Source organism: Bos grunniens, chromosome 7 (genome assembly GCF_055505025.1).
Source record: "Bos grunniens cultivar Pamir isolate PY7600 chromosome 7, Bosgru_T2T1.0, whole genome shotgun sequence".
In the NCBI taxonomy this organism is placed as follows: domain Eukaryota; kingdom Metazoa; phylum Chordata; class Mammalia; order Artiodactyla; family Bovidae; genus Bos; species Bos grunniens.
Window position 1 is genome coordinate 75,220,403 of NC_141171.1, and position 22,862 is coordinate 75,243,264.

The 22,862-nt window shown below is 38.4% G+C and overlaps 1 protein-coding gene across 2 annotated transcripts; it reads left to right on the forward strand.

Annotated features, from left to right (window-relative positions):
* The first annotated feature begins 2,177 nt into the window (after positions 1-2,177).
* MAT2B (methionine adenosyltransferase 2 non-catalytic beta subunit) lies at positions 2,178-20,112 on the forward strand. 2 transcript variants are annotated; one of them, XM_086413786.1, is made up of 7 exons: positions 2,178-2,343; positions 9,726-9,920; positions 12,535-12,649; positions 12,848-13,000; positions 15,829-16,022; positions 16,879-16,992; positions 19,161-20,112. In XM_086413786.1, exons 1-7 carry the CDS (start codon positions 2,314-2,316, stop codon positions 19,329-19,331), a joined length of 972 nt encoding a protein of 323 aa, XP_086269912.1. In that variant the 5' UTR covers positions 2,178-2,313; the 3' UTR covers positions 19,332-20,112. The 2 variants fall into 2 exon arrangements, with proteins under 2 accessions (XP_086269912.1, XP_086269910.1); XM_086413784.1 differs by lacking the exon at positions 2,178-2,343 and adding an exon at positions 4,837-4,962.
* The last annotated feature ends 2,750 nt before the right edge of the window (positions 20,113-22,862 follow it).

A 22,862-nucleotide genomic window follows, 5' to 3' on the forward strand; every position in this document is an offset into this window, starting at 1 on the left:
TCTTAAGCCCCTGAGAGCTTGGCCAAAGGCCCCTCCCCACCCCCCACAAGAAGTCTTATGACTCACAAGGTGAAACAAATACCATTGTAAAAGTTAAAAAAAAGAGCTGCATTTTTGCATATAAACTGATGATAGTTTACAGCCTGGGATTATTAGGGAGAGCCCGCAGAAGCTGCAATTTGAAGTCTCACCCACAGGGTGCACACACCACCCAGGACCCTTTTCCCAACTGGAACTCCAGATTGCTGTTATTTGGGGACTTCCTGGTGCTGTTCAAGTCTGAATATACGTTGTCTTCCCAATTTGGTGATATGTAAGCTGTTACTTCTATTGTTTCTATTTCTCTTCTTTTAATAACTATTTATTGAAATTATGTATATTGGATTGTATACTGACTGTATTATAGCTGAATACTGTGCTTCCCCGGTGGTGCAGACAGTAAAGATTCTGCCTGCAATGAAGGAGACCCAGGTTCGATCCCTGGGTTCGGATGATCCCCCGGGAGAAAGGAATGGCTACCAATTGCAGTATTCTTACCTGGAAAATTCCATGGACAGAGAAGCTTGGTGGGCTACAGTCCAAAGAGTCAGATATGACTGAGCGCTTCTTTCACTTCTCATTGAAATTAAGTCAGATAATCTATTAAATAATAAGATTGTTTATTGTGTGTGTAATGAGTGGTTTCTTTTATTAGTGAATCCTTGGAACCTAAAAGGAAAGTAAAACTTTCTACAAATGTTATCTGTAGTTTGTAAAGCATCTGTTCGAAACTTATGTCCATTTAAAAAATGATTTTTAAAATACTTTGAGTTGGAGTTTAAGTATTCTGAATGTAAGTACTTTTAGATAAATGTATCAAGATCATTTTCCCCAGTCTGTTTTACTTATTTTCTTAATTTTGTCTTCTGATTAACAGAAGTTTTAAATTTTGATGAACTTTCAGTTCAGTTCAGTCGCTCAGTCGTGTCCAACTCTTTGCAACCCCATGAACTGCAGCACACCAGGCCTCCCTGTCCATCACCAACTCCCGGAGCCTACCATTGAAAAGGTGATGCCATCCAACCATCTCATCCTCTGTTGTACCCTTCTCCTCCTGCCCTCAATCTTTCCCAGCATCAGGGTCTTTTCAAATGAGTCAGCTCTTTGCATCAGGTGGCCGAAGTATTGGATGAACTTTAATTCATCACTTTTTAAAAATTGTATATTCTTCATCACTTACAGACCATCTACATGCCTCATACCGTTTACCAGGTGCTTTATAGGAGTGGAATATAAAAAGTCATGTTTTTCTAAAGCTCTACATGAATGGCAATTTTTAAAAAAGCTTTTAATGAATTTTTACAATATTGCTTCTGGTTTTTATGTTTTGGTCTTTTGACCAGAGAGGCATGTAGGATCTTAGCTACATGCTAAAGTGTAGCTAAGAACTCTCAACCCCTCCGTTGGAAATCGGAAGTCTTAACCATTGGTGGATCACCCAGGAAGTACCTGAATGGCAATTCTTTTTGTTGGTTGTTGTTAAACTGTTAAAAGGCCTTAATCCAGAATAGTGGTTCAAAATTTAACAGAGTATATTCAATACCATTTAAACTTTAAAAATAGGATTGCCAGGCTTCACTTGATTTTGTTTCATAGATTTTTCGGTGCTGGTAGGTCTGGGAATCACGGAAACAGGAGTCCTTAAAGCTCAGCCAAATTTAAATTACTCCACCCACCATTTCCTCAAACGGGACAGGACATATTAATGGAAATAACCTGTTGGTTTTTAACATCTGCGTATTGTTACCACAAGTGCCTTTTACCGGTCCTTTGAAATAATTAATTAGAAACCACTGGAGAACTTTACCAAACGGATTCTGTTGTAATCAGACATAACTCAATAAACTATTTCAGAATAGGAATCAATTGCATGGCCTGCGTGCTTTCCAACTGCTGGCTCTTGCTTTTCTTTCACAAGAGAAAATTGCAACAAGTCTTCACAGGAAGCTTTTTGTGGTTGTATCTATATTTCTTTCTAAGTTGGTTCTCCTAATGGTTTTGATAATGGACCTTATTTGGCTGGCAGTACAACATGAAACTTCTCATTGGGTATTTTCAAGACTGCCACGGGGAATCAGCTGCCAGTTTACTGCAATGTGGAATGCTGCACGAGATTCTGGGATCCGACTCAAAATGCTAATTTCAAAGGTCGAGTGAAGCTGTGGCTCACGTTTTCTCGTGCCTACGCTCTCTGCAGGCAGAACAAAGACCCGGTCCGAGGAGGCAGAGGCTGAAACCCATCTCAAATCTTTTTCCTCAGATAATTTTGGAATCATGCCTGAAATGCCAGAGAACATGGAACAGGTAAGAGTGAGCTATTCAAGAAAAGCAGTCTGGAGTTTTATAGAGTTTCTTTACAAGAATCCCAGTGAACGTCTGGGAACGTAAAAGCCGAAAAGGGTGTGTTTTAAAAAAAAAAGTCTTTCATTTAAGACTTATAACTTTGGGACTTGGAATAATTAAACAGCTTTAATTATTGACCCTGTATGGAGAGCTCAGCTAAGTCTCAATCGACAAAAATAACCCAAAACAGCAGTTTCACTTAACCAGATTAAAATGCATTTATGTAGGTGAAGGTTCTATAGAAATAACACTTTTATCTATAGTTGGGTGCTCCAGGCTTTCTTTGTCTTGGCAAGAAATGAACCTGCTAACCTAACTTTTATCTCTAGATTGCTCTATTTAAATTTATAGACTTAGCCACCACACGAACTTGGATATTGTCTGTATAACAATGGCGTTTTTATTCATGTAGAAACTTCCATTTTTAAAAAGGATGATTAAAACCCATGTACGAAGATGTGCCCCTAGAACCATACCCAAGTTTTATCTGGCAAATATTAAACCAGATCCTCAAATGTAGGCAAGTAAACTTTTTGTTCCTCACTCCAGATAAGGCTGCTCTGAGAATCAAAATGCTAATTGCATATGCAAGTCCTTAAATCGTCTTCGAGTAGGACAGAATTTTTTTTTTTCTGGAAAGATTAGATTGCATTACCGTTGCAACTAGAAACTTCACAAAAATTACTTTTAAAAAACGATCAAGAGGATCTTGAATCTGCTCCCCCAACACCCACACCATTTCTTTGTTGTTTGCAAATTATGCATGGTTTCGCGTTGGAGCTTTTCTCTCAAGGACTCTAAATAATGCTAAATTGATTAACAGCCTGGAGTAAAACAAAAATAGAAAAGTGTGAAGGCTCAGTCTCTCTTGTTTCAGTTCAAAAGAAACTTTATTCTTACAGTAATTAGGAAATGAGTTCTTTTTGGGGGTTGAGTAGGAAAGAAAGTCACCGGACTCAGACGTGAAAAAAAATTTTTTAAAGGCTGCTTAATGTTGAGCTCTAAGATTAAACCAAAAAAGGTGTATGAAAATATGTTTTAGAAAGACCCAAGCAGTAATCACGTTTGTGGGCGACTTTTAAGGTTTTGGTATCCTGCGTGTCTGGACAAGAACAGTACAGATTTACGTTCAAATTTGACAAAACCTATGAGATCCATGCTCGGGTTTTTTGCGAGTAAATTTCACAGGCATCCCGGCTTTTCGGGTTTGAACTGGAAATCAGTTGCAGTTGCCTAATAGGGCCGTTTTTGATCTGTCACTTGAAAAAAGCGTAATCCAGGTGGTAGACGGTTCAGCATGACTCTCTACTAGTTCTTTTACTTTTCTTGGTAGTGGAGGTTCGCCTCGCGTAGCTTGACGCTGCAACCTGTAAGGCGGTGCTTCTCAAAGGCTGATCTTGACTCCGGTTAAAGTTCACTAAATGTAGGGTCCCAATCATTGTTTAGTCGCAAAGTTGTGTCTGACTCTGCGACCCCATGGACTGTAGCCCGCCAGGCTCCTACAATAACTCATTCAGCAATTACTGATAAAAGTCCGAGAATCCTTGCTTTGAAGGAGCAACCAAATAATTCGTCCCCCAGCCCCCTACGTGTTTTTATTTTTAACTAGTTAAGAGTTTGACACGTTCGGAATTTCACGCGTACTACTTTCTGGCATGCCAGAAAGACAAATGGGTTCTTTAAGTGTTAATGACGCAGATATCAATACTTATTATTTTTATTTCAGTCTTTCAATCTCTCAAGAAAAACTTAATGCTCTAGAGATACAGACGCGTTGTGCCGCCTCCTCTCCCCGCTTCACGCTTCCCACCAAGACTTTAAAGTGTTTCATCCCGTTTTATGGGGCTTCCCTTGTAGTTCAGTTGGTAAAGAATCCGCCCACAATGCAGGAGACCCGGGTTCGATCCCTAGGTTGGGAAGATCCCCTGGAGAAGGAAAGGGCAACCCACTCCAGTGTTCTTGCCTGGAGAATCCCATGGACTGTAGACTGCCAGGCTCTTCTGTCCGTGGAATCGCAAGAGTCGAACACGACTTAGCGACTACACCACCACCTCCATCCCGCTTTATGTATCACGTGCCCAGTTGATTCTTAGACACCGCACACAGTCTGAGCAATCCAATTCACTCCTTACCTAGTCGAGAAGGAAGAACACACAAAATATTCTTGACCCCCACCCCCCGTGTCCCCCTCCCGTCCCCTGCCGGCCTCTAAACAAAACTCGTATTCCCAGTTTAAGACCAGGGCCTTTGTTTTGTGTATCCCTTTAAGAGTTGGCGCGTGGGCTGGGAGCGTCCCGAACGCGCCCGCCTCCTTTCAGGGGCGTCGGCGGAGCGTGGCCAATCAGGAAGCGCGGTCTTGGCGGCGGAAGCCGGAAGCGGTGAAAGGGGGCTGGCCCGGACCTAGGGTAGGCGGGCCGAAGGGGTTGGAGCTGCGGCCCGCCGCGATCCCGGGCTGAAGGAAGTGGCGGTCGCGGCGGCGGCGGCGGCGGCGGCGACGACAGCGCAAAGACGGCGGGCATGGTGGGCCGGGAGAAAGAGCTCTCTATCCACTTTGTTCCCGGGGACTGCCGGTTGGTGGAGGTGAGGGAGTCGCCCCGGGTCTTGCGGGGTGGGGAGACGTCTCGTGGTAACCAAGTGCGCTGAGCGGGAAGAGTCTGGTGGCGGGGGCTCGAGTGGTTTTCCAGACGCATCCTCCCAGAGTCGGAGGCCCCAGGAGACTAGGGCGGCGCCGCTGAGTTTGTTTACCTCGGTGCACACTCCTCTGTGTTTTGTTTCTCAGCCACTGCGACAGGAAATGATTAGGTCGGGTTTCACTTTCTAGCCTCCCGTCTCTCCTCTCAGGAATGAAGAGGGGTTTTCCGAGCTGTTTTGACTTTTTCTAAATTTCGTTTTTATCCTTTGTTCATATCTTTTGATCTTAACTGTTCGTATCTCTGAGGGAAAAAAGGAGCCATGTGGCTTTTCAGAAGTAGTAACAGGATTGGAGATAAGAACTGAACTCTTAGTTTATGCATGGCACTGTTGTGCACTTTATATGCATTATTTGTTTTGTTCCATTTTACAGATATTTGAGACTAAGAGAGCAGGTCTTTGGTCCAAGTTCATTCAGTAAGATTGCAGCTGGGATTCAAGTACAATCTCTTTGACTGTCTCAAGCTTTGAACCACTGCAGAGATTGCATAAATCTCCATAAACCCCAATCTCTATTTCATCCCAGGCCCCTCAGTATTCATCAGTCCATAGGATATTTAGCCCTGGGGATAAGAAGAATGTTCACGCCAAAATCAGTATATCTTAAGGATTTAAGAGAAGGTGTAAGTGATGGCTGTTGTTGAGAATGCAAAATTTTTACACCTTCAAAATATAGCATATTTAGTGTTTTCAAGTCATTTTGGGATTTGGGGAGTAAAGTTAGAATGGATGGGCTGTTTGATCTTCTGTTTCGCTCCTGTGTACCCCCTCACAATGCTGAGTCCCTAAAGTTGCATATTGCTTGTTTATGTATGTGTGTATGTGCACTGGGCATGCATGTGTGTGTATATAAAGGTTAATCAGTTTTAACAGTGAGTTCAGTAGACAAGTGAAAATGCGTTTTCCTTCATTCAAATTACACAACCAAAGGCTTGACACGTATTTGCTTCTCTCAGAACCTGTAGTAGTGGGACTGTTCTATAGTTTATGTTACAGGAATAAACTGTGGTGGTTCCTGTTCATATTACTGGCTGTGGGGTACAATAGAGTGACAGTGGGAGTTTAGACCAGTGTCACCTAGGTATTTTAAAAAGCTTCTCAAAGTCCAGGAGTGTCTACTCAAAGATCTATCTCTAGGGGAATGTTGTGAGAATCAAATAAATCAATGTGAAACTTTGCCAAATTGAAGAGGTTCTGAAAATAGCAAAGTATAATTATCACTAAAACTTAAGAAGATCCTACTTTAGATATTTGTGATATTTCACTCTTGACTTTCTCTAGGACATTTTTAGTAGAAGTTAATCCAAGTGTGCTAAAGTAGAAACCACTGTCCCAGAGTACTGTTTTGGATCATTTTGGAAGAGCCTTTTATTGTCCTGTACCTTAGAATTTGCTATTATTTGATTTGATGGCATAATAAGAGCTATGACTCTTCATTTATTTATATGTACTTACTTTTTCAAACGTTTTGTGTGTGTGTGTATGTATAAATCTGGTCACCTGGTGTTACTGAATTCTGTAAATCTGTGAGTTGGTGGGAGAAGAGGCAGATGCCAATTAAAGTCATGTTTAATATACTTGACTAATAAGAATAAAAACTGAAAAATAGACTTTTCAGGAAGACAGAATATCTTCAGGTCTTAATTATGCTGCTTAACTACGCAGCTTTTTGTTCCTCATTTAGAGTTCCTCGAGGTGTTGGACATTCCTGTGTTTGGCAGAAGTAAAGTAATTTATAGAGTAATGAGCCGAAATTATTTTCAGAGGAATATTTCCCTGGTTTTAAAAGAATCAGAACTGTGCTTTAAGATGCTTCAAGTGGAGTTCTGTTATAGAGACTCAAAAATAGAGATATTTTGTTTTGACTTCTGTTAATTTCAGAGTGATGTGTATTTTATTTGCCAACCACCAAAAAACTTGTAATCTGAATGAAAACTTCTTGTTTTGGCTTCTGTACTGTGACAGAACATGCTGATTGAGTCTCCAAAGAGAACTGTATGAAAAGAAAAAAAGTTACTTTAAACAAGACTTCTTTCAGTTTATTCGGATATCTTCTATGGGAAGGGTAATATGGAAAATGTTAGAATTATAGGATTGTAAAGCTGTAAGAGCCTTAATCATCTGTCCAAATGCATACTTTTACCAGCAAGTTACATTAGTAGAGTTGGAGTAACTTCTTAATGCCACAGTTTGTGGCAGAGAAGATAAAATTTAGTTATCAAGAAACCAAGTATAAGTTCAAAGGATTGAGACAAAACTCAGCATGCATTTGACTAGACGATAGAAGCAAAAGGACACCAGTTGTGTTTCCAACCTTTTTCCTTTTACTGTGGGCAAAACCTGTGACATCTTTAGATTTAAGGTTCCTCGCTTTGGAAAACTCTCACATGAGAATTTGCAAGAAGAGGATTGTGCAGAATCTCTTTGTTTCAGAAAATGCTTGCACTTCAGTTCTCTGCTCTTTTAATATAGAAAATTATTGCACACTGACATCTTACCACTAGGTAACTATTGAACTATTTTCTTCCAGGGAGCTTACAAATTATCCCAGGCTGTACAGAGTTTGTATCTTCTCCACGCAACCACCCATACTATTTTAAAGTGAAGAATCTTATATGCCTTAAAGACCCTCGCTGTGTTTGTAACTTAATACTATATTTCATCAAATCTAAGATGCACTTAATTGTGAGATTATCTGGACTCTTAAGATGCACTGAAAAGGCAAAAAGACTGCCAAACACATTTGTAAGATGCATCTTTATTTCCTTCATTTAACAGATGATAAATGAAGGAAAAATGTGCTTCACTCACCAGTGAAGTACACAGAGATCTTATTTTACTGTTCAGTAATTTCGTGGTTACTACAAGCATGATGTTTGGTCTTTGACTTCTTTTTCTAGTTTTCCTTTTTAAGGGGAAAAGGGTAACGAGGTTGTTGCTTCTGGAAGGGTAAATGGCAGTTTGTTTTTATTTGTTTGAGTCAGAGCTATCTTTAGGAAGGTCTTGGATGTTCCTGGAATTCTCAAGTTCAGTTTCCAAATCACCAGCATCAGCACCACCTGGAAACTTGTTAGAAATGCCGATTATCAGGCCTCATTCCAAATCTACTGGATCTGAAAGCCTTCCAGTTGATTCCTGTCCTAGGCGTTTGCCTGTGAACCACTGATCCAAGAACCACTGTCTATTCCTTTCCTTCTTTAGAGTGACATGAGAAACTCAGAAGAAACCAACTCATAGGCCTTTATAATATTTTCCCAGGGATCTTTATGGTATTTATCCTGTGCAAATTGTTTTCTGATTGTGTCTCTACTAAACCTGGCCTGTTTTAACCTCTTTAACAATTGCAGTCTTTGCAGGGCTGTTTTCTTGCCAAAAATTCAAAGAAAATATTTTGCTGGCTTAAATCTTTGTTTGCATAGATTGTTTGACTTAGAGCCAAGTTTTGCAAGAGAGAGCCTAGATGAATTTTTCTTCAGCTTCTAAAACATCTTGAAATGTGGTGAACTAAGGAAGAAATATCTTTAAAAACTTAGCCTTCATTCTGTTTCTGGTTTCTGTTTCAGCCCTTTCATTTCTGGTTTTTCCTTTGATAGACATACTTGATTTAGGTGGCCTTTTTTTTTTTTTCTTCTTTTTTCAAGTATAGTCTGTTAAATTAGCTGTCTTGAGGGCTGGGGAAAAAGATCTTTGGGTATTGTGTGTATACTTAAGGTTTTTGACAGCTCAGAATTAAGTGACTAAACCAACATTTCAAATTTAAAAGGCTTCAAGTTGATACGCTAATAAAAACTGTTTTTTGTTTTGAATAGTGTTTTCTTAATTCAAATGTCTGTGAGGATATTTGGCGTTAACCTGTTTTGGGAAGAAGGGAAATTTCTATGTATAGATAATTGGAATTGTTTCCTAAATAGTAGTTTTTTTTTTATCTCAGTGTGTGAGGAATTTTTCCTTTTTCACAATAGTAACATAGATCAGTTTAAAATATTTATTTTTTTCTTATCCTCTACTTATGTTTTATTAGTTTTAACTGGTCTATATAGGTAAATTTAGAGTCAGTGTAGGAATATTTACAAGTTTAGTTAAACTTAGAATGTTAGTTCTATAAGGACCAAATTTATTTTTCTTCCACATAAATTTCTATGAAATATGAAATTCTCTAATTTGGACATATCCCAATAATGAGGTTTAAAAGAAAACTTGAGATTAAAAATTGAAGAGCAAAACTGTCGGTTTGGAAACATGTTCGCAGAATAACCCTAATATTTAATCAGGGCAGAAATAAGTAAGCTTTAAACTGCATTTTTATAAATAGAAGAACATAAAGTTGATGGTTATTACTACTTTGGACATCATTGATCCTAAAAATTAAGTTTTTCCATTATTACTGTTAGGAAATCTAAATCTGTTTGACTAGGTGATTCCTTGCAGTATCATCTTAGGTTCCTTTTCTTGGGAAGGATTATTAAAACTTTCTCTTAAGTGACATACTTACTGATGCAGTTTGATCTTCGTTCTAACTTAAGAGTTATACATATGGGACGTGAAGCAGACAACTCAGACTTGAAATGTTTAGTTGAATGAAGATGGTGGCTAATTTTGTTGAGAGGCTATTTTCAAATTAATTACTTCTTTTCTCCTCTTTCACATTTTAGGAGGAAGTTAACATCCCCAACAGGCGGGTTCTCATTACTGGTGCCACTGGGCTTCTTGGCAGAGCTGTGTACAAAGAATTTCAGCAGAATAATTGGCATGCCGTTGGCTGTGGTTTTAGAAGAGCAAGACCAAAATTTGAGCAGGTCAATCTCTTGGATTCTAATGCAGTTCATCACATCATTTATGATTTTCAGGTATGGTTTATTTTAAAGCATAAGTAAACTATTAAGGGGCTTTCCTGGTAGCTCAGCTGGTAAGGAAGAAACTATTAAGAATTGTCTCAGTTCAGTCACTCAGTCATGTCCAACTCTTTGCGACCCCATGGACTGCAGCATGCCAGGCTTCTCTGTCCATCAGCAACTCCCAGAGCTTACTCAGACTCACGTGCATTGAGTTGGTGATGCCATCCAAACATCTCATTCTCTGTCGTCTCCTTCTCCTCCTGCCGTCAATCTTTCCCAGCATCAGAGTCTTTTCCAGTGAGTTGGTTCTTCGCGTAAGGTGGCCAAAGTATTGGAGTTTCAGCTTCAGCATCAGTCCTTCCAATGAACATTCAGGACTGATTTCCTTTAGAATTGACTGGTTTAATCTTATAGTCCAAGGGACTCTCAAGAGTCTTCTCCATCACCACAGTTCAGAAGCATTAATTCTTCGGTGCTCAGCTTTCTTGATAGTCCAACTCTCACATCCATACATGACCACTGGAAAAACCATAGCCTTGACTAGATGGACCTTTGTTGGCAAAGCAATGTCTATACTCTTCAGTGTGCTGTCTAGGTTCTTCATAGCATTTCTTCCAAGGAGCAAGCGTCTTTTAATTTCATGGCTGCAGTCACTATCTGCAGTGATTCTGTCTGGGTGATATAAAAATTGTTGTTCTCAAGGAAGTTATAGTACTTAAGCTCTAACCTATTAAGCAACAATAGTATACAGTGCACATTTTTTCTTTTTTTTGAGGGGGTGGAAAAGTATGTCATCCTTAGAAAAATTAGGTTGAGATATAGGTTAACAAAAGGCAGAAAATTAAGCATTTTGTAAAAAGCTTCTGTTTGAGAATTACTCTTCTAAGTACCACTTTATGTGCAAATCCTTTTCTTGTTTTGAGGGTAAAAATATTTGCTTCTGTATTTTTTATTTTTAACTGGAGGATAATTGCTTTACAATGTTGTATTGGTTTCTGTGGTAAAACTACACAGATGAGCCGTGTGTGTGTGTATGTGTGTATGTGTGTGTATGTATGTGTTTATCCCCTCCCTCTTGAGCCACCCGCCCCATTTCTACTTCTTAAGGTTGTCACAGAGCGGTGCTCCCTATGTTAAATATAGCAGCTTCCCATTAGTTAGCTATTTTATACATGGTGGTATATCTGTCATTGCTACTCTCTCAATTTTGTCCCACCCTCTCCTTCCACTACAAATCCTTTTGAAAATAGTATCTGTTAACCTTACAACACTGCAAAATAGTTGTTCTCATATCTGTTTTTGTTGTTTAGTTGCCGACTTAGTGACCCCCATTGCCTGCAGCACATCTGAAGGACAGGCTTCCCTGTCCTTCACTATCTCCCAGAATTGGCTCAGACTCATGTCCATTGAGTCGGTGATGCTATCCAACCATCTCATTCTCTCTTGCCCCCTTTTCCTCCTGCCCTCAATCTTTCCCAGAATCAGGGTCTTTTCCAGTGAGTCCGCTGTTTGCATTAGGTGGCCAGAATAGTGGAGCTTCAGCTTCAGCATCAGTCTTTCTACTCTATATTCAAGGTTGATTTCCTTTAGGATTGACTGGTTTGATCCCCTTGCAGTCCAAGGGACTCATTTCCGTTTTAGAAATCACAAAGGCTCAGAGAAGTTAAACAACTCGTTGGCCATGGTCGCAGAAAAGTTATAGAAAGAATTAGGTTTTGTTACAGCTCTTGAGGTGAAATCAGAAATTCAAGTTCTTTCTAAAAATACGACCCAAAGAACATTGCATCAGAATCACTTGGAAAACTTGTTCTTATGTCTCACTCCCAAAAATTTTCATTCAGTAAGCCTATGGTAGAGCCTAGGACTGCACATTTTAAGAACCATCCTAGTTTATGCACATGTAAGTTTGAAAGCAACTTTCAGATCATGCTTCTTCAAGCAGTTTCTGAGAAGGAGGAAGTTTCGTGTTTGGGCACATGAGCCCTTTTGATCACTGGTCTTCCCAAAACTTAACTCTGACTCAGCTCCTCTGGGAAGTAGATGCCCGGACTCTACCAAGGACCTTCACGTTATACAGTATTGAAATGGTCTCTTTACATACCCATTTTTTCCATTAGATTGTAAAATCCTTGATCCTCACACACTGCTTAGCATACTTAACTGGCAATATAAGTTTTTATGGATGCTTAATTTTCTTTAAATGATGAAGTTAAGAGATTAGAATTTATGAATTTAATTTGCAATTGCTATTCCTCTCCCTTTCCCACAGACTTAACTAAATATTTAGGTCATATGAATTACATAAATGATTGCCCTTTTCTCCCGCTCAGATGAGGGGATGAAGCTTATTTTGATTTAGAAGCCTGGTTGTTGCCCCAGAGTTTTGTCTGATTTTGCCTAGGGATTGCTCGATTGCTCTTTCCTTCTCAGGGCCTATGTATATTTTTAAGGAAGTTTGAACGTTGAAAAAGGGAAGTGTGACAAAACCACATTAAAAATTAGATTCTTTAGTTGAAGGAATGTTTTAATAAACATGTTTCTATGAATTAACTTACTGTTGGAAGGCTATAGTTCTTCGGTTTTTATTCCTTTTTGGGCTGAAAACACATCAATGCTTAACTTCTAGCCCCATGTCATCGTACACTGTGCAGCAGAGAGAAGGCCAGATGTTGTAGAAAATCACCCAGATGCTGCTTCTCAACTTAATGTGGATGCTTCTGGGAATTTAGCAAAGGAAGCAGGTAATGAAGACTTTATAAAATCTTCATAAAAATTAAGTGATCGCTGAGTGTGCAAATATTAAAATTTTGTAGATGGCTTATAAGAAATTTGTTATACTTTTGATGAATAAGCTGTTACAAATTCCAGTAAAGTATCAGGTTGTATAGTAATTTAATAGATTATTTTCTCTCTCTCTCTCTCTTTTTTTTTTTTGGTAGCTGCAATTGGAGCATTTCTAATCTACATTAGCTCTGATTATGTTTTTGATGGAACAAACCCACCTTATAGAGAGGAAGACATACCAAATCCCCTAAATCTATATGGCAAAACAAAATTAGAAGGAGAAAAGGCCGTCCTGGAGAACAATTTAGGTAAGACACATCTCTTTAGTTAGCTCCCTGACTCTTTTTGAGGATTCCTTTTTGTTTAAGATTTGTGTGTATGCGCGTCTGTATCTTAATTTTTTAAATACTTATTTAGTGGTTTTTCTTTACTTGGCTGTGCCGGGTCTTAGTTGTGGTGTATGGACTTGGTTGCTCTGTGGCATGTGGGATCTTACTTCCTGGACCTGGCATTGAACCCACATCTCCTGCATTGGAAGGCGGATTCTTAACCACTGGACCACCAGGGAAGAAGTTCCTGTTGTTGTTTTTTTTTTGTTTTGTTTTAGTCAAGGAGCATAAATCCATTGGAGAAAAACTAGGGAATGTAGTTAACAAGAAAAACAAGAATTTTTGAAATCCTGGAGAGTTTATGAATCCTTTCAGACCATTTCCAGTATCAGTGTGTACATGAATACCATTATAGATAGAAAGTAAATCAGATTTTTGTAATCTTCCAAAAAAAAAAAAGATCAGTATCATTTTTCTTAGATTGCAGTATTCTGTCATTTGGATGGTTAATTTTTTTCCTGTGTTTGTATATCCACAGTCATTTGTATGGTTTTTCTTTTTTCCTGTGTGTTTGCCTGTTACCCCAGGTGTTTCTTGACTTCCTACTTTTGCATTCCAGTCCCCTATAATGAAAAGGTTTGTATATATACACACACACATTAATGTGTTAATTATAAAAGAAATAACCTCCTTAAATTTTTTTTTTTTAATCTAAAACTGTAGAGTTCTCTTAGAGTGCTTCCTCAGAGAAGCACTAAATGTGGTTATGGAAGTGTTTTTTGTGGATTTCTAAACATCTGTGCATATTGTTTTATAAACTGATTTTTCTCCCCCCACATACATGCATTTCAGTTCTTATGGAGCCATCTCTAGGATATCTTTTTCATATCAGTGGCTGCATAATACCTGATTTAATGATCCTTTGCACTGAAACTATTGCCTTAGACTGTACTACATCCTTGAGAAACATCCCCTACTATACATACCATATACAGACTAGGTTTTTTATTATTATTAATATAAATTATCCTTTGGAAATCATCTTTGAATATATATTAGTATACAGCTGACCCTTGTACAGCTTGGGGATTAGTGTTGCCAACCCATGCGTATTTGGAAATCCATGTGTAACTTTAGATTCCAGAAACTTAATTGCTCACAGCCTACTCTTGACAGAGGGTCTTCCCTGGTGGCTCAGTGGTGAAGAACCCTCCTGCCAAAACAGGAGATGCAGGTTTGATCCCTGGGTCAGGAAGTTCCCTGGGAGTAGGAACTGTCAACCCATTCCAGTATTCTTGCCTGGGAAATCCTGTGGATGGAGGAACCTGGTGGGCTGCAGTCTATGGGGTCGCAAAAAAGTCAGACACAACTTAGCAGCTAAACAGCAGCTCTTGACCCAAGCCTTACTAAAACAGAGAGTCAATTTACACATATTTTGTGTGTTATATGTATTATATACTATTCCTAAAGTAATCTTGAGAGAATAAAACATTAAAAAATCATAAGAGAAAATACAGTATTGTATCAACACTGTAAGTTTACCTCATTTGTTTACAAGATGAATCGTCCGTCAGTAACTACACTAGTGTTGTTTTAGATGGTACAAAACACTATACGTGTCATGTATTATAAGACCACACATCAAAAATGAAGATAATCTAAGAAGAAATTCATATTTATTTACAGGTATGATTCAGGAATTAGTAAGGAAGAAGCAGTAAATGGTAGCCTAGTGTAATCAGTAATGATTGCTTCATGGTAGCCTTGGCCATACACTAGTGAACGAATCATTATAAAACTATTGGCATAGGTATTACAGTCATTCATCATACAGCTAAATACTGTTAATTTTTTTTTTTTTAAAAACCACTTACCTGTGATGATAGACTGAGTTTTTCTAGTTACAAGAGAGATGAGGCATACTGTATGGTAATGTAACTCTTTGAAAATGAAGTTATGAAACATTAAGAAAACACATTAACCTTATGTTAACCATCACTCACCTTATGCCTATGTAAGGATAGGGTATCCACTTCAGTACATCTTATCCATGATATTTTGCATGAAAAAAAGTTGCATATAAATGCAACCACACTGTTCAAACCTGTGTTATTCATAAGTCATCTGCCCAGCTCTTTAGTAAGTTAATTTAAAATAGTTTTCATTGAATTTCAATTAGTGTAAATTATCTAGTCTATTATAACTCCTTAGTATTGACCCACATAAAATACCTTATAATTCCTTAGTGATTTCAAGGACTATGTGGTGAACACTCATATACACTTTATACAGATTTCACCAATTGTTAACGTTTTGCCATATGTTTTACACATACACTGTTTTTTTTCCTGAACTCATAGAGAATTAGTTGAATTTCACCCCAAAGTACTTCACCATGTATCTTCAAGAAGGATGTTCTTCACATAATTACAATGCAGTTATTACACTTAGGAAATTTAGCATTAATGCAATACACAATCTATGTAGGAATATTGTGCCCAAAATGTCCTTTATTGCATTTATTTTTTTAATTTGGGAATAATCAGGGATCACTTGTTGAAATTGTCATGATCAGTTTTATTTTTAATGGCCACAGTAATGAAATTATATAATTATAAAAATATCCTACATGACAGAGACATTTAAAAATATTCTAGATCACATTTGTTTAAATAGGTGAGCTGTGTCATTCTGGTATATTGCATGTTTTCTGTGATAATGTATTTTAAATCTACACACTCTGATCTTATAGCAAGATTTAAGAACCAGTGAGCTTTGAAATATTATCTGCTTTTATTACTCTCTAGGAGCTGCTGTTTTGAGAATTCCTGTTCTGTATGGAGAAGTTGAAAGGCTTGAGGAAAGTGCTGTGACTATTATGTTTGATAAAGTGCAGTTCAGCAACAAGTCCGCAAACATGGACCACTGGCAGCAACGGTTCCCCACGCACGTCAAAGATGTGGCCACCGTGTGTCGTCAGTTAGCAGAGAAGAGGATGCTGGTGAGAATCGAAGTGCTTTTTTAAACATTTAGAAGGACACCAAGCAAAAGTACTTGGATAGTAGCTGTATTTATGAATAATAAAAATTTTATGCTATTATATTTGATTTTTTTTCTCAAATACTATAGACTCCATTTGTTATTCTCTCACTGCAAGATAACTGAAAACTTGTATTTTTCTTTGCCTGATGTCTTATAAGAAGCCTGTTTTAAGTACCGAGTAATGTCTATTTAAGATCTAGGTAGTGGCACAGAAGAACCTTAATTGTTTCAGCCACTGTAAGAATAATTTATAATTATTCTTTTAGATATTTGAAAAATAGCTCATTTTAAGTATTTGTAAAAGTTAGAGCTAAATAGAATATCTACAGAAAGGAAAGTTAGAGACTGAGTTATTTTAGAATATTTATAGTAGCGTGACTTTTTTTTAATGCATCAAAATTTGTGTATTTTTAAAAAATATGTACCATGACAATAAGGATGTTATGACTAATTAACTCATCTTGAAAAATGGTTCTGTTAAGTTTTGGTGTTAGCTTCTTAGGCTAATTGAAAATGCTAGTTGAATTGGTCTGTGTTTCATAAAAATCTGTAATCATTTTAGGATTTCCACTAAATCAGAGCCACTAACAATTTATTTTAAAACAATTCTTAAGGCTAAATTCTAAAATGGATTTCCATTTTTAACTGGGGAGATTTATAGGAATTTGATTTTAGATATCTTATGTAGAGCATTCCAGAAAGGTACGATACATTATATTTCCTGGACCTGTTTAAGTTAGTTGTCTTGTCACAGTTGCTATTCCACTCAACTCAGAAAGTTTGAAACCAGTTTGAACTATTTGTGTCCTTGTCAGGATCCATCAATTAAGGGAACCTTTCACTGGTCTGGCAACGAACAGATGACTAAGTATGAAATGGCGTGTGCAATTGCAGATGCCTTCAACCTCCCCAGCAGCCACTTAAGACCGGTAAGTACATGGCATTTAGAACCTTACTTGGGAATTCCCTGGCAGTCCAGTGGTTGAGACTTGGCACTTTCACTGCTGAGGCCCAGATTCAATCCTCGGCCAGGTAACTAAGATCCCTCGAGCGGTACTCAGCCGAAACAAACAAACAGGTAACCTTCTTACTTCTTGGAAGTCCAGGTCCATCACTGTTGTGTTCTATGGATAACATTTTTCTTGTTGTTTAAAAGTATTCAGTTCAGTTCAGTTCTCTGTTGTGTCCGACTCTTTGCGACCCCATGAATCGCAGCAGGCCAGGCCTCCCTGTCCATCACCAACTTCTGCAGTTCAGTCAAACTCATGTCCATTGAGTCGGTGATGCCATCCAGCCATCTCATCCTCTTTCGTCCCCTTCTCCTCCTGCCCCCAATCCCTCCCAGCATCAAAGTCTTTTCCAATGAGTCAACTCTTCACATGAGGTGGCCAAAGTACTGGAGTTTCAGCTTTAGCATCATTCCTTTCAAAGAAATCCCAGGGCTGATCTCCTTCAGAATGGACTGGTTGGATCTCCTTGCAGTCCAAGGGACTCTCAAGAGTCTTCTCCAACATCACAGCTCAAAAGCATCAATTTTTCGGCACTCAGCTTTCTTCACAGGCCAACTCTCACATCCATACATGACCACTGGAAAAACCATAGCCTTGACTAGACGGACCTTTCTTGGCAAAGTAATGTGTAAAGTAAAGCTTTTGAATATGCTATCTAGGTTGGTCATAACTTTCCTTCCAAGGAGTAAGTGTCTTTTAATTTCGTGGCTGCAGTCACCATCTGCAGTGGTTTTGGAGCCCCCAAAAATAAAGTCTGACACTGCTTCCACTGTTTCCCCGTCTATTTGCCATGAAGTGATGGGACCAGATGCCATGATCTTCGTTTACTGAATGTTGAGCTTTAAGCCAACTTTTTCACTCTCCTCTTTCACTTTCATCAAGAGGCTTTTTAGTTCCTCTTCACTGTCTGCTGTGAGGGTGGTGTCATCTGCATATCTGAGGTTATTGATATTTCTCCCCGCAATCTTGATTCCAGCTTCTGCTTCTTCCAGCCCAGCGTTTCTCATGATGTACTCTGCATAGAAGTTAAATAAGCAGGGTGACAATATACAGCCTTGACATACTCCTTTTCCTATTTGGAACCAGTCTGTTGTTCCATTTCCCGTTCTAACTGTTGCTTCCTGACCTGCATATAGGTTTCTCAAGAGGCAGGTCAGATGGTCTGGTATTCCCATCTCTTTCAGAATTTTCCACAGTTTATTGTCACCCACACAGTCAAAGGCTTTGGCATAGTCAATAAAGCAGAAATAGATGTTTTTCTGGAACTCTCTGGCTTTTTGGATGAGCCAGCGGATGTTGGCAATTTGATCTCTGGTTCCTCTGCCTTTTCTAAAACCAGCTTGAACATCTGGAAGTTTACAGTTCACGTACTGCTGAAGCCTGGCTTGGAGAATTTTGAGCATTACTTTACTAGCGTGTAAGATGAGTGCAATTGTGCGGTAGTTTGAGCATTCTTTGGCATTGCCTTTCTTTGGGATTGGAGTGAAAACTGACCTTTTCCAGTCCTGTGGCCACTGCTGAATTTTCCAAATGTGCTGGCATATTGAGTGCAGCACTTTCACAGCATCATGTTTCAGGATCTGAAATAGCTCAACTGGAATTCCATCACCTCCACTAGCTTTGTTCGTAATGATGCTTTCTAAGGCCCACTTGACTTCACATTCCAGGATGTCTGGCTCTAAGTGAGTGATCACACCATCGTGAGTATCTGAGTCGTGAAGATCTTTTTTGTACAGTTCTTCTGTGTATTCTTGCCACCTCTTCTTAATATCTTCTGCTTCTATTAGGTCCATACCATCTCTGTCCTTTATCGAGCCCATCTTTGCATGAAATCTAATCAAAGTGAACTTTGCTTGTATGTTGGCAGCTTCCATTGTTAAATTTCTCTAAATTGCCATGTGTAAAGGAGCCCATGTGTATTGGTGAAGTTTATAGAAAAAGTGCTTTCTTGATTGTGGCAGATGCTTTATTTATTTTTCTAGGGATCAAATCATATTCCTTGCACTGAGGGCAAAGGGAAATAGAGAATGTAAAACCTCATCAATGAGCTTCTCATTTATTTTTTATTTTGTGTGTTTATTTTAAAGATAACTGACAGTCCTGTCGTAGGAGCACAACGTCCGAGAAATGCTCAGCTTGATTGCTCTAGATTGGAGACCTTGGGCATTGGCCAGCGAACACCATTTCGAATTGGAATCAAAGAGTCACTCTGGCCTTTCCTGATTGACAAGAGATGGAGACAGACGGTCTTTCATTAGTGTATGTGTGGTGGTGGGGGTGGTGGTGGTGTTTTTTAAAACGAGAAGTCAAGAAGTCATGGCACTTTTTAAAGAAAAAAGGAAATAGTTTTGTATGAGTGCTCTTCGATTGTGACTCATTATCTTTCAGGTAAATGATGCTCTTGCACAAGTGAAATTGTCTAGGGAAATTTAAGGGCAATAATGCCTCGTTTGAAGTAATGATTTTCTCATTTTGTTCTGCCTCAATTTGCTGTGTGAATATAGTAAATTATGATTTTCAAGTATTTGAGAGCCAGGATGAAACACATCTGCTGTAGACTTTTTTTGGGGGGGCAGGGGGAAGAAATGCATTGTTCATTCCTATAAATAACCTCTACATTTTCAGGACTTTTACAACTGTTGATCCTTTAATGTTTTAAATTGTGTTAAATGGCATACAAATCATTGGTGTTCATTGTTTGCTTTGCTTGAGTTCAGATCAAAATGTTTGAAGAAAGAAACTTTATTTTTGCAACCTAAGTGTAGTTTTTATGCTTGAGATATTTCAACATGTTATGTATATTGAAACTCCTGCAGCTTGATACCTCCTGCTTTTGTAGCAGTGAACAGTGAATGTTTGAGAGAGAGAGAATGTGTGTATGTGAATGTATTTTTTAAATATATATGAAACTGTCCTTTTCACTCCATGTCACTAAGTGATATTTCATATGTGCAGTTATACTAATAGTAATGGGCCTTGTAAGTCTTTTGACATTCATGAATAATAATAAATATGTACTGCTGGCATGGTAATGCTTAATTTTCTCGTATTTATTTCTCTTTTTTGAAATGTAGGGACCAGATATCTAAACTGTTTTGTTGCTGTAATTTTTAAAATTTCCTTCTTATCATGTAAAATTACCTTATCTGATGCAGAATATCGTTAATGTACATTAAAGTACAAAGCACAGTAATAAAATGAGCCCTGGTGAATCTACCACGTGAAATCTAAATGTTATAGACACTGTATTTACTTGTACCCACTGATTTTTCATAATGAAAAGTAAATAACTATACTCTTGTAATATATTTACAAAGAGTGTTCCTTTTGAAGAATGCAGAGTATGTGAATGTGTTTTCTGTACCAGGTAATAGTCAGGTTACTTTGACCTCAACAGTATTTTTGGTCCTTAATAAGGAAGCAGAAAGAAAGAATAACAAGTGAGCCTTGGCTTCTATTCAGAGTTCAGTACAAATCCAGTTTTCAGATTTTCTCATTTCACTTGTGAAGTATTCTTTCCCTAGATTATAGTCTTATTTCATTGGACAAAAACTATTTATTTCTAATTTACTTAGAATTTGGGGTTTAGAGGGGATCAGGTCTGGGTGATTTGGTTAAAGCCTCAGTTCCCAAACGATGTTATGTTATATTAGGAACTAGGGAACTTTTACTGCAACGAGTGCTATGATGTACCCACTGAAATAGAGTTTCTGAAACTGATGACCTGCTGATGTAGTTATAAATGTTCTTCAGGTCCTTCTGAAGTAACCAGCCTGGGACTTGTATTTGGCAACCACTGAAGTACTCTGGGTTTGTTTTTTTTTCCTTAGTTACACTTCACTTCACATAGTAATCAATTCAGATTTTCACATTAAAAAAAAGTTTTCTTCTCTAGCTTGACCTGATACCCTTTAAACCCCAAATTTTTTATCAGTGGAAGAAATCAACGTAGTTCAGATCTGGCATGTTACTCTCTATATATGTTCATACTCTCAGCATCCCTTTTTTATTTAGATAGCAAAATACATATTTTACTAAGTTTTTTTGTGTGTTGCTTTTTTCATTTAAAATGCCTTGGGATTTATATAGTTACAAAGAATCCTTTTTTTCCCCTATTCAGTTTGAAATTTCAGTCTCAGAAAAGTTGCCATAATGCCACACAGAATGCCTGCAGTTCCCTTCCTATATTCCCCAACTCTCAGCATTAAACCATATTTTTCCTGTCATTTATTCTTTCTTTTTTTTTTTTTTAACACATGCACACATGATGTATATGTCTTTTTCCTGGGCCATTTAAGAGTAAGTTGGAGTCATGGTGCCTAATCACCTACTTAGGATCTAAACTTAAGTGTGTTTTTTAAAGATAAGAATACATGTCCACATAACTATAATAGAAGCATCGAAGTCAAGAAGATGACATCAGTACGATGATCTCCTCTCATCCATAGACCCTATTCACATTTCATCAGTTGTCCTAGTGATGTCCTTTCTAAGTCTATCCAATCTAGGATTACGTGTGGCATTTCTTACTTGCTTTAGCTTTAGTCTGGAATAGTTCCTTAGTCTTTTTTCCTGTTCATAAAGACTTGACATTTTTGACATCTCTACATAAAGAAATCAATGACTCACATCAGTGCCTCCAGTTCTAGTGTTGCTCCACAGGGTTTATTTAGCTTCTGTCTTCTCATAGGTACTTTTTTGACAATGAGAAACATAGCTCCCATTAGTTTCAACATTCGCTCAAGTCATTTATAAGAGCCATTCTTGGATCACACCGAGTCCCCTCCTGTTCCCCTCACCACACAGATCTCCGTGAGCCGGTTGAGTATCCCTGACCCCTGGGCCATGACCTTGATGCCAGTGACCATGTGGGCCACTGCACCTGGTCAAGGACCTCATCCCAGCCCAAGAGGCACTATCAGCAGCCCCCCACAATTCAGTGTGTACCAGACTACCAAAGAAGGAGCCAGGTAGTCTTTTATGGCTGCATTTATTCCCTTTTATCAGTGACTGAATCTATTTAATCAGTTTCTTACTGATGTGCTTTTGAGTGTGTGGGGACTTTATAGTCTTCTGCCCTTTTTTTTTTTTAATTGAAATGTGTTTGATTTACAGTGTTGTGTCAGTCTCTGCTGCACAGCAGGGTGACTTAGTTGTTTGTATGGAACGTTATAGCAGGCTTTCATGAGCCCAGTGCCTACAATTCCAGTTCCCTAGTTTGTTACAGAACTCACAAAACATTACCTTTTGAAATGTAAACTGGACTTGGAGGCTTCAAATTTAATATGAGATGCTAAAACTTATCTAGGAAGATTTGGACTTGTTGAAGAGCAGGAAGTAGTTTCTTTTTCTTCTTATACTGTATCAGCCCCAGACTTTACGCGCTGAGTATGTAGTAAATTGTTGGATAGTTGGAACGAATAATGAGGGTTATTGACTGCAGAACTCATCTTCTGTAGTTATAATTTTCGTTGAAACAAGAGGATAGGATAGTGCAAGTCGCTCAGTTGTGTCCGACTCTTTGTGACCCCATGGACTATACAGTCCTTGGAATTCTCTGAGTCAGAATACTGGAATGGATAGCCTTTCCCTTCTCTAGGGGATCTTCCCAACCCAGGGATCAAACCCAGGTCTTCCACATTGCAGGCAGATTCTTTACCCGCTGAGCCACAAGGGAAGCCCAAGAATACTGGTGTGGGTAGACTGTCCCTTCTCCAGCAGATCTTCCTGACCCAGGAATTGAACCGGGGTCTTTTGCATTGCAGGCAAATTCTTTACCAACTGAGCTA